Source organism: Carassius carassius, chromosome 11 (assembly GCF_963082965.1).
Source record: "Carassius carassius chromosome 11, fCarCar2.1, whole genome shotgun sequence".
In the NCBI taxonomy this organism is placed as follows: Eukaryota; Metazoa; Chordata; class Actinopteri; order Cypriniformes; family Cyprinidae; genus Carassius; species Carassius carassius.
This window is the reverse complement of record NC_081765.1, coordinates 32,208,182-32,221,137: the sequence shown is the minus strand read 5'-3', so window position 1 is coordinate 32,221,137 and position 12,956 is coordinate 32,208,182. Positions and strand designations below refer to the sequence as shown.

The following is a 12,956-nucleotide window of genomic DNA, read 5'->3' as shown; positions in this document are numbered from 1 at the left end:
AATAAAAAACTCTAATAATAAATGGCACTGACAAATTTTAATTTTAAGATTGCCTTGTGATCGGTAAATTTTTTTTTTTTTTTTTTTTAAATAACTTTCTTCTGCTCAACAAGGAAAAAGGCTGCATTTATTTGATTAAAAAATATGGTAAAAAATAGCTTTCTGTTGTAGTATATTTAAAAATGTAATATATTCTTGTGATCATTCCTCCAGTCTTCAGTGTCACATGATCTTCAGAAATCATTCTAATATGCTGATTTGCTGCTCAATAAATATTTCTGATTATTATCAATGTTGAAAACCGTTGTGCTGCTCAATTTATTTGTGGAAACAGGATTCTCAGCCTTGACAACATGATGCTGCCTTAAAATGTGGCCAAAAGAAGAGTTTTTTTTTTTTAACTGCCTTCATATAAGAGGCACTTTTATGATGCTTTAAAAGTGACAATTCACTCGGTTTTGGAACAGGGTCCTGTTGCTGGGAGTGTTTTTCCAAGGCTAATGAAATTATTTTGCATTATGATGTTTCTGCCAATTTATTCATGCGGTTAAAGTGGCAAGAAAGAGTGTTTAAACTAGAAAGGCTAATGTTCCATGTGCCAATTACTGTGCTTGTATTAGTGGCACAACCATCAGTTAAAAGGGAAGAAATAATGGCTAACAGAGAAGATTCAGTTTCTTAGTAACAGCAGACTGGCTTTAACAAGAGCAATTTTTAATCTTTGAGTCTTATCTAAATCAGATTGGCTGCCATAGACCCACATCTAATGTATGCTAATTCATGCTAGCTTGGTGATATACAGCTGGGCAATATACTGGACATTTGCAATATATTGACTTGATTGTGCTGGAAATACCTGGTTATAAGTATTGGGATATAAATGTGGTCTAGTCGTTATTTGATTATTTATTATTATTATTTGTATTCATTTTTAAATACTAATATATGCATCAAACAGACTACATAAAAAATATAAAAAAAAAAGTTTTTAATATAAAATAAGTTATATTGACCAACTCCAAAAAAAAAAAAACAATTTGGACTTTTTATTTGGTCATTATTATTATTATTATTGTTGTTGTTTCTTAAAGACAGTATCACAAAAATAAATTGTAAGATAAATATGTTTTTGATATGCATCAAATATCATCCAAAGGCATATTTTTTGTTGTTGTTGTTGCTATATCACCCAGCCCAAACTTTTTTATTTGCGAATTGTGATAATGTTGACACATTTTTTGTTTAATCTTTCTAATCTTCTTTCTTTAATAAATATTAAAATATGCATCAAATATCATTAAATGTCTGTAAAAAAAATAATAATAATAAAATAAAATTATTATATATTTTTGGGAAATTATGATTGAAATGAAATAATCCAATTCTAATGAAATTCTAATACATTTATTTAGCTATTTATTTATTTATTAAAATTGTATTATGTATTAAGACAGTATAACAAGAATAAATCTAAAGATATGCATCAAATGGCTGGAAAAAAGTTATAAGTTATATTTCCAAACCCAAAAATTATTTCTGGAAACAAGCATTTCCTGCTAGGAGACCTTGAAGGACTGTGTAAGTGAGATGAGCAGAGGAAAAGCTGAGGTGTATGAGAGAGTGTCTAGAGCTCAGACTGAATGAAGATGAGTCCCGACTGTAGATAAATACCTCCTGCTCTTTCCAGGGCGACAGCGTCGTTCCATTTCATATGAGGCAGATATGGAGAGAAAAAGGTGTTGCTTTCAGTAAAAACACTCACACATTTACACTGATGTGATGACGTGCAAACAGCATTTCAGAGATCACTGAGAGGAATATTTCAGCCAAAAATGTGAATAAAAAATGTCATTTTGGTCATTTTCTGGGGGATGTAAAACTATCATATTGCTTCAGAAGATGTGGAATACAGTGCACTTGTTGCATTCAATGTTTTATTAGCATCATTAAGATAATATTACAGTTGTTAGTATTTTGAATATTTTAAATTCGTTTTTCTTTACATTTTAAAGTTTTTAAAGACTGTGTATAGTTTTATTTAAATAAAAAAAAATTGGTTTTAGTTACACTAAATAAAAACAATTATTATTTTTTTCATTTTATTGAAGATAAAATGTATTTTATTCCAATTCTTTTGTGTTTTTTTATTTTATATTTTATTTTAGAGAAAAACATTAATAATTATTTTATTAATTATAATAACCTTGGATGTATGAGATCATTTTATTGATAATTATTATTTTGTGGTGTTTTTTACAGATTAAATTTCTCTTGCATTTTACAGAAAAATATCAGCATGTGAGTTTACAACAACATTAGAGTAAGTAAATAATGGAAAGAAATATTGATTGATTGATTTTGGGCTGAATTATTCCAACAAACATAACTTAGAACAGGGATTCCCAAACTTTACTGTTAGCCAACCCCCTGAGATTTTTACTTGGTTGTCTAATGACATGCAAGTAAACAAATAAAATATAAAAAATTAAAAAAAATCAATTTGCTCTTTAATTGGCTTTCCATGAACCCCAGTTTGGGAAAAGCTGGCTTAGCTTGTTTTTGATTTATGATGTGGTGAACTGACCTTATGCTATGCACTGCCTTAAAACATCATTGACCAACCCTATCTTAGCGAAGGATCAATTCAGATAACATAAAGATTTGAAAACACATGGCTAAAATGGTTGAATAACTAGAGCGGGACGCCTCGGACGCACCATGTTCAAGTCGATGCCGTTGGTGTAGGTCCACGAGTGCTGGAAATACTCCTCCAGTCTCTGTCTGAGCGGGTTTGGGATCTGGTGGAAACGGATGAACTCTTTCACGCGGAGCATCTGCATGTGGTACCGCGCCGTTCCCGAATACAGCCGCTGGATTATGGCAGAAACGTTCCCAAAAATGCTGGCGTACATCAAAGCTGGAGAGGAAAGGACAGGGGCACACAGATGAAAGCTAATGCCAGGTACATTTTGTCTGTGGAGGCCAATTTAGATCAAATCAGCTCTGTTTGCTTTGTATATTATTATTAATATTATGCATGAGGTGATGCCTGTGATTTAACTGTGCTGTCTGCTGAGGGATGATGAGATATCTATCTATCTATCTATCTATCTATCTATCTATCTATCTATCTATCTATCTATCTATCTGTCTGTCTGTCTGTCTGTCTGTCTGTCTGTCTGTCTGTCTGTCTGTCTGTCTAATTCAGTATTGACTAAGTATTTTTGTGTATTATGCATTTTTATTGACATTTATGCAATTAGAATGTAAATACGATTTACTGGTTGCTGTTTTATTAAATATATTTGTGTGTTATATATATTTTTTCAGCATTTAACAGTACACTAGCAGGGCTAAAGACTGACAGACATGGATTAAAGATGATGTAATACGGTCTTTTAATGGAAAAGACAATAAACATTGATTTTCGGCATTGTTTCTAAGTATTAGAATTAATCTGCTGGATTGAAACAGAGGTTAGTTATATCAGGATGAATAGTTTACAGATGTCTGGGTCATTTCTGATTCATTGCAGTCATCTCAGGGCATGGATCTCAACCGAATTTACCTCTCAAATTCATAAAACTATTAATAATACCTACGTTTTGCTTAAGTATACCACTATTAAGTATACCACTATTGTGGAAAGTCGTGGCCTAATGGTTAGAGAGTCGGACTCCCAATCGAAAGGTTGTGAGTTCGAGTCCCGGACCAGCAGGAATTGTGGGTGGGGGGAGTGCATGTACAGTTCTCTCTCCACCTTCAATACCACGGCTTAGGTGCCCTTGAGCAAGGCATCGAACCCCCAACTGCTCCCCGGGCGCCGCAGCATAAATGGCTGCCCACTGCTCTGGGTGTGTGCTCACAGTGTGTGTTCACTGCTCTGTGTGTGTGCATTTCGGATGGGTTAAATGCAGAGCACAAATTCTGAGTATGGGTCACCATACTTGGCTGAATGTCACTTCACTTCACACTTTTTTTTTTTTTTTTTTTTTTTTTTTTATTCAAAAGTTTATGAACGGTGATGTTTTCTCTAAAGAAGTCACCAAGGCTGCATTTATTTGATTAAAAATATACAGTCAAAACAGTGATACTGTGAAATATTATAACAGTTTAAATATCTTTGTAATATAATTTAAAATGTTATTTATTTCAGATGCAAATCTGAGTTTTCTGTTCAAGAAAGATTTATTATTTTTCTATGTTGAAAACAGTTGAAAAAGTGTGATGCCTTTTTCAGGATTCTTTGATAAATAGAATGTTCAGAATTGATTTGAAACGGAAATCTTGTGTAACATTATAACTGTCTTTCCTGTCACTTTTGATCAAACTGCATCCTTGCTGAACACCAAACCAAACTTTTGTATGGTTGTGTACATATATAACTTTTATTACGCAACATCATGCTTTTATTAGTGTATATATTGCCGTTTTCATCCAAACAATACACTTTTGTCATTATTTACTCACCATAATGTTGTTGTTTTTCCATGGAAACTTTCTCCTTTTGTGTTTCTCATGAAAAATAACAACATATTGGTTTGGGACATCATGCATGTGAATAATGGTGATGGAATTGTCAGTTTTGGAACGATCGATCCCTTTAAGCTAATTGCGTAAATACAGAACATGTTTTTCGGACTTACATCCAATGAGCATGACGCAGATAGAGAAGATCTTCTCTGAGTTGGTGTTCGGAGACACGTTTCCAAAGCCCACGCTGGTCAGCGAGCTGAATGTGAAGTACAGCGCGGTCACGTATTTATCCTTTATGGATGGCCCAGAGCAGTGCTCAGTAGAGTTGCATCTCTTCCCGAGGGACACCTCAAGATTGTCGAGCCAGCCAATCTTATGCTCCAGGTACGGTTTCTCCACGTTTCCAATGGCGTACCAGATGCAGGCCAGCCAATGGGCGATCAGAGCAAATATACACATGAGGAGCATGAGAACCGCTGCGCCATATTCAGAGTAACGGTCCAGTTTCCTGGCAACACGAACCAGTCGAAGGAGCCTCGCCGTCTTCAACAGGCCAATCAGAGTGGTCGTCTTGGGAAAGAGAGAAGGTACGCATTAGATACATTGGAAACAATTTTGGTTTTACCGAGAAAAACTGGCTTAATACTCATTAGACTCATTTTGATGCTTTCTCATAGACACCAAAACCTAGTGAACTGCATGTTAAGACCCAAAACAAAGGCCGTCCCAGAATTTAGGTGCAGCCTGATACTCAAATATGCATAAAACCACCCAATACTCTAATACCGTAATTCCTCAAATAAAAACCGGTAGTCAAATAAACGCCGGGCCTCTTATAGTGGCCGGGGGTGTGGTCAACACCGACAAATACTGACACAGAGCGTCTGAACCGAACTGAATCTTTTTGTGATTGATTCTGATCTGATTCTGTGCTAATGTTATGATCTCTGTCCACTGGAATGCTATCGCTTTTAATTTAAAACGGGTTATTTAACAATAATAACTTATCAAACAGATGGAATTAGAAATAAAGGCCTGCCTCTAATAAAAGTCTGCTTCAAATAAAAGCCTGTTACCTTCTGCAGTTCAGGTAAATAAAGGCCCCAGCTTATATTTGAGGAATTACGGTAAGCACATAAAAATTCATAGTACACAATAATAAAAGTTCTCTTAAAATTTGATTAATATGTTTTTATCTGTATTTTCTGTCTGTATTTTCATTATTGTATGAAATATTTATCATTGAAGTTTCTATTTTGTTTGCAACAAAGATATGTCCTTTATTTCTGTCTATCCTGCTTAGAAACAATCCCATAATCCATTGCAGTCGGCTAAGAGGGAAAGATCCATCCATCAATATACTAATTTCATACAATACTAAAAACTGTTTACAACAGTTTAATAAAACACAGACTTTTATATTAAATAGTTTGAGTACCATGCATTCATGCATTTAGCACAATACATTTTTTTTGTAAAATTTTTTTTGAAAGATGTAAAAAAAAAAAAAAAAAAAAAAAAAAAAACGGGGCTTTTTCATACAATAATGAAAAAATATAAAAATATTAATAATAATTAACAATATTAAAAATATAAATGCATTGTATAAATAAAAATGCATAGCACACAAAAATATTTAATTAAATAGTCAATTTTGAATTAAATTCCAAAATAATTTTGGGTGGATTTTTTCTCTCAGCACATAGCAAAGCATAATGGGATGGGTTTTTTTTTCTCAAGAAGGATAAATGCTTTAGAATTTGTGCAAAATAAATATTCCTGTTGCAAATGAAAAATAAATTAAAATAATAAATATTCACACAATAAAGAAAAATATTGATTAAAAGAGTTTAATCTTACTCAAAATTGACTATGTATTAAATATTTCTGTGTACTATCCATTGTCATTAGATTTATACATTAGACAGAAATGTAAAAGTAAACAAAAATGCATGTTACAAATACCCCCCCCCCCCAAAAAATAAAAAAATAAAATCATTTTATGCTTATTAGCGTATTCGATCATTAAATTAGTAACATGCTAATTTAAAACTTTACTGAAATCAATTATGAGTCAGGTATCCCATGCACTTTTAAATAAGTGTTCAGTCACAGATCAGTCTGCTGGCTATGTAGTCAGCTCACTAGGGTTTGAAACACTGCCGTGGTCTTTTATAGCTTTGATTATCCACAGTTAACTGTAACAGAATAGCTGAAACACACTGTATCCTAACATACCCAAAGCTCATACTGTATCTCTAATGTCTGTGCACGTCAGCCTCACTAATTAATATTTTGATAACCGTGTTTAATTTTAGCCCATTACACATTGCCTGTGCCTGCTAACGCTTGTGCCCTGCTAACAATCTTTTCACACCGCGAGGATAAAATAAACACCCGACATAAGAGATGCGGCTAATGAGTTTATCTCTGTATCTCGTCCAGCTCTCATGTTACAAAACTGAGGAGAAAAGAGATAAATCCTCATTTGCAGGTGAAGTCAGCTCACTAGATGAAGAAAAGGTCCCTGCGAGCCGACAGCGAGCACAGTCTCATCCGAAACGACTCGTTCAACATCTTCACTCGTCCCCTGGTGGGAGATCATTTGTTTAGCTGGCAATTATTCAGTGGCCTCACAAAGCTAGGTCAGGACCCGCGTTGGGTATTTTTAGAATATGTCTTAATAGATGCATCTGACAGCAATGTTTAGCGTGCATACTAGCACTGACAGTGAGTTAGTGAGCTAGCATGTGGAGCGAAGCACGTGGGTTTTTTGTACTCTCACATTGAGAAGTGCGGACACAGGCCCTGCTGCATCTGTCATGAGTGGCCCATTAAAAACTCATTAGCAGATACTATTTGCAACGAATCACGCTTTTGAGTTATAGCTGGACATAACAATAGGATGGACGCTCAATTATACTGATGGTTCATCAAGCCTGACCTCCCATGACTGGCCTATCCTTTAAATTCAGTGTTTAGCACTAGATACTTTAAGTAAAGTTTGAACACAAAATTTGATGTTGGTTGAGAAAGCTTAAGAACATTTTACTCAGTGAAGGTCAATGAAATGTTATTGTTAATGTAAAATGTTTTAGTATCTTGCTAACATGTTATGTCCAACACCGCGGATGGTAAATACTGTTTGACATTAAAAGTGTGAGACTATATAAGTGTTGATAAGTACAGATGTGTCATAAAAGCCTCTCCAACATGATTCAAGGGCCTCGTTCGAACTGTGTTTATCGCCAGTGTGTTTGAGCCCTTCATCTGAATGCTGTAAATGAAATGCATCCTGTAGCCACCTGCCATCTGTCTGCCTCAGCTCATTCCCCAAGTAGTACACTCACACACACACACACACACACACACACACACACACACACACACACACATATATCACGTTCTGACCACTGACCACAGATCAAATCCATCTGTCTGACCACAGAGGCATCAGCTGAGCATAAAGCTCGCTCAGTGGTGCTGCATTTGTGTAATGCAGAATGTCAGATTCTAAATGAAGACAAAAACCTTTTAGTTGCAGAATGAAAGGATGTATTACTAGATGGTGAGTGATGGTTTCTTGTTAGAGCACTATTCATGAAACTATATTTATTTGTGCCTTTTTATGATACTTGATATATATGCATGAAGTTCTGTCAGTTTTTTCCTTTCAATATAAGGAGCCACAACTTAACCAAACTGAAATTCATTTAAATTCCAATTATTGAATGTAAGAAATAAAATACATGAGAAGAGCTGGTGAGTTTGGTTTCATTGTGTGATTCAGTTCTAATTAATTTTAATCAGTGATTTATTTGCATTACAATTGAAAAAGGTTCACAGCCACTTTGAGGAGACTGAAACCCTGCGACAGGAGATTTTCAGTTTCAGCCACTGTAAGAGAAGCTGGTCATTTCTCAAATACTGCAGATTTACATGGACATTAAGTCCCCCGAACTGGGTTAAGACTGAAGCCAGAGAGTGTGAAGAAGTCAGTCAAAGGTGGAGGAGGAAGTGTGATGGTTTGGGGGGTGTTTGGTTCTCTTATATAAATACATGGCAAAGTGAATGCAAATGTTTATCAGAACCTCTTTCAGCATCGAGCAGTTCCTTCCCTGCAAGCTTTACCCAATCAGCCTGCATTTTTTTATGAAAGACAATGTCCCCGTCACACTGCTAAACTAGTAAATCAATTCCTTGAAGCCAAGAACACTGAAATAATTAAATGAGTAGCCCTGAGTCCTGATCTAAACCCAGCTGAAAATCTCTGGAAAATTGGGACAAAGTTAAGGCTAAGAAATCCAACTACAGCCACCCAACTATGGAAGAGAGTGGACCAAGATCACTGCAGTGAAACTGTGATGTCCAGTGGCCCCAGATGTGCTGAAACTATTATCAACTATTTTATCTTTATTAAACATTTTAAATCTACTACTGAATGTTTTGTTGTTAAAAAATGATAAATTATGATTCCTCTGACTGCAAAGAAATCACACTTTTCATAAATTTCAGAGCACATGCACATAAATATCAAGTTTTTGTTTTTAGCTCTTTCTCACAGCTCTAGTTGCGACCAGAGACAGATGTGTGAGCGCCTGCAGTAAAAACAAGTGCAGATACAGAGAGCGTGAGCTTTGTTAACTGGGTGATGGCTGGAGCTCTACAACACTTTTCAGACAAAACAGTGAATGTGAAACCTCTGGGAAAACATAACCTGAACAAAAGCAATATACTTATATAAAACCAAGCAGCAAAACCCCTCCACAGTCTAAAAATATACACTGCATGCCATCAAATAATGACATGCTGACATTTCCAGTAGGACTTAATCTATAATTCTTTAATATTTTAAAAGCCATTGTGTGTGTGTTTTTTTTCTTCTTAGGTTGTAAATGGCTCTGACAGAGTAGCTGTCACTGGAACAGACCACAAAGCGGTGAAACCATATGCTCCAATGTACCAAGAGCTCATGATAGGCCACTGACAGATGTGCCCACATAAACAAGCGAGGACAGGAGCCAACCGGCGTGCCAGAGAGAGTAAAAGCCTGTAAACTGTTCAGACATCAGTTTTCTCTTTCCTCTCTCTCTCATCATTGACTCCGTTAAACTGTTAATCCAAATAAATGGATTCAGAAATTAAAGCCATTCAAAAAAAGAGGCAAAAACAACATACAGTATATTCTGATACTGTAATCCCTAATTCCTTTTCTGTCCTCTGCAAAGCGCTAGATCTGATCTGTATAATGGACACGGCACAAACAAATAATAAATTGCTAAATAAATAGGTCTCAAATAAATAGGTTTTATGAAGACCCACATGTGTTAAAGGAATAGTTCATTCAAAATGAAAGGTTGCTGAAGATGTACTCACTCCCAGGCCATTCAGTATAAAGGTAAATCAGTAGCAAAACTCGAGAGGTTGAAGATCTGATTGTGAGAACTTGTCATATTAATATTTGTATTTGTAAGTTAAAATTTACACTCACAGCTCTGATGTGAAAAGCTGAATCTTTCAATTTGCACACACAGACAATGACCAAAACACCCGTGTTTTGAATTGGAAGTTGTAGATTAATAGTCACAAATGTGTTTACGACATATTTACTTTTGCACTTTACTTCAGTTTCGCTGCACAACGTCAAGTCGGCACTTACAACCTCTCAGATCTGGAAGTACAAGTTCAAATCCTAGCGCTCTGACTTTTGCTACTCTTTTTGCGGTATTCTGTTGCAAAACTCACTTGTGCACTTGTATATGCAGATGTGAGAGAGCAGAGCTGGGGGCGGGGCTTTGGAGCGAATGAAGACATTTTATTGGTCGATGCCCGACCAATGAACAACGCCAATTGTTTTCACTGAATATCCTTACCTTTGACAGGATTTTAAGACACTGCATTCATTTTGCCATTCAGGTATTATCTAGTAGACAAATAATGCAACATATTTTATATGTATATCCCACTGCATATTGCAGAGTAAACTCGCATGCTTTGATCTCACCGCCACGCGGTCACGTGGTTCATGGAGCTATCAATAGTACTAAACCACACATTCTGTCAACATGCTTGAAATGTACTAATTGGGACAGACAGCAGTTTCATTATATTTGCAGCGATTTCCAGTAATTTGTAACACTTAAAGTGCATTGATTATGCATGGATAACGTTGACTAATGACTATGCCTTAAAATGGCATTTCATACTGGAGAATGGAACAGCATTATGTTCTCATACTCCTCCTTGGCAGTTAAATGTGACTAAACAATTAAGTGTAACTTTTAACCAATAAAATAACTGTACTACATGTTAACTCAGTCCTGTTTAGTTAATTTGAAGAGATCATGGTACTAAATAATATGCGCAATAATTATGATCTATGAATGACCATTTGAAATATAACATTTTCTAATATGGTTATTATTTATACTACAATAACTGCAGTATTTAGGTTTAAATTCCTGTGCAAAGAGGCACGCTTTAAATTAGAGGCATTTGGTTGCCAGAAAGATAATATTCATATGCAATTCCATTGCTTAAACACTAGATGGCCTTGTTGATGTTTAATAAATACATGTATTTAGCTCTACTAGTTGCTCAAAACAGTATTTCTGGTCATAAGTGCTTATTTTTTAGGTTTTGCTGTTTAATGTACATTTAGACATTATTAAACACTCGATTTTTATTAAAAAAATAATAATAATAATGTTGCATTTAAAAAGGTTCATTACTGACAAGCAAATTGGGAATTTAACCCAATGAAGAAGTTAAAATTATTTTTACAAAACATAAAAATAATAAAAACAGCATTATATTGCAACTCTGGTAGAGTGATATGCAGTGGGATATACATATAAAATATGTTGCATTATTTGTCTACTAGATAATACCTGAATGGCAAAATGAATGCAGTGTCTTAAAATCCTGTCAAAGGTAAGGATATTCAGTGAAAACAATTGGCGTTGTTCCTTGGTCGGGCATCGACCAATAAAATGTCTTCATTCGCACCAAAGCCCCGCCCCCAGCTCTGCTCTCTCACATCTGCATCTACAAGTGCACAAGTGAGTTTTGCAACAGAATACCGCAAAAAGAGTAGCAAAAGTCAGAGCGCTAGGATTTGAACTTGTACTTCCAGATCTGAGAGGTTGTAAGTGCCGACTTGACGTTGTGCAGCGAAACTGAAGTAAAGTGCAAAAGTAAATATGTCGTAAACACATTTGTGACTATTAATCTACAACTTCCAATTCAAAACACGAGTGTTTTGATCATTGTCTGTGTGTGCAAATTGAAAGATTCAGCTTTTCACATCAGAGCTGTCAGTGTAAATTTTAACTTACAAATACAAATATTAATATGACAAGTTCTCACATTCAGATCTTCAACCTCTCGAGTTTAGCTACTGATTTACCTCCATAATTCAGGATGTACAGTAGATGAACAGATTTGGAGAAATGAAGCACTGCATCACTTGCTCACCAGAGGGTGCTCTACAGTGAATGGGTGCCGTCAGAATGAGAGTCCAAACAGCTGATAAAAACATCACAATAAACCACAGCACTCCAGTCCGTCAGTTAACATCTGGAGAAGCCAAAAACGGCATGTTTATAAGAAACATTGAGACACTGTAACTTTAAATCATTACTTCTGACTAAAATACAAGTCCTCTATCCATGATATTGCTTCCTTCAGTGAAAAGTTGTTTTGTTTGAATCAGGAGAGAAATACGAACAGATCAAGCATGGTTTACAAGTGAAAACAGTCCAAACCAGTTGGATTTTCATGTGAGAAACAACAGGTGACGGACTTTTTCACTGGAGGAAGCATTATTATGTATTATGGACTCGTATTTTGGCTAGAAGTGACAGTTTAATGTTAAAATGCCTTAATGATGAATTTGTTTCTTACAAACATGCAGCTTTTCACATTACAAGATGTTGACTGATGGACTGGAGTGGTGTGGATTATTGTGTTGTTTTTATCAGCTGTTTGGACTCTCAGTCTGACGGCACCCATTCACTGCAAAGCATCCATTGCTGAGCAAGTGATACAATGCTACATTTTTCCAAATCTGTTCTCATGAAGAAACAAACTCATGTACATCTTGAATGGCCTGAGGTTGAGTAAATTTTCAGCAAATTTTCATTTTTAGCTAAACTATTCCTTTTAATGTTTTTCTCTAAATAGGGCCCACAAATCTTTTATTTTTATTTTTTATGTTTTTAGTTGCTTTCTTAACATATAGCCTAAGTTGTAGTTACTTAATTTCCAAATTTTTATGTAGCTCATCTGATGGTAACTGTAACACCAAAGTCATGGATTTGATTTCTAGTGAACATGCATAATGATAAAATTCCAGATACTGTATTTTAAATGCATTGTGAGTTGTTTTGGATAAAAGCATCTCCCAAATGCAAGTACTGCCATTCAAGAGTTTGGAAAGATTTGTTTTTTAAGAAATTAATACTTTTGTTTATCAAGGA

At 35.2% G+C, this 12,956-nt stretch overlaps 1 protein-coding gene across 1 annotated transcript in view; it reads right to left on the bottom strand.

The window, feature by feature from the left end:
• The window catches only part of LOC132153206 (potassium voltage-gated channel subfamily H member 7-like), a 101,100-nt gene that overhangs the window by 28,883 nt on the left and 59,261 nt on the right, over positions 1 to 12,956 (bottom strand). Inside the window, exons 7-8 of the mRNA XM_059562549.1 lie at positions 4,647 to 5,046; positions 2,718 to 2,917 (exon numbers count right to left, since the gene is read on the bottom strand). Coding sequence (XP_059418532.1) covers positions 2,718 to 2,917; positions 4,647 to 5,046 — 600 coding nt within the window. The remainder of the gene's footprint in view (positions 1 to 2,717; positions 2,918 to 4,646; positions 5,047 to 12,956) is intronic.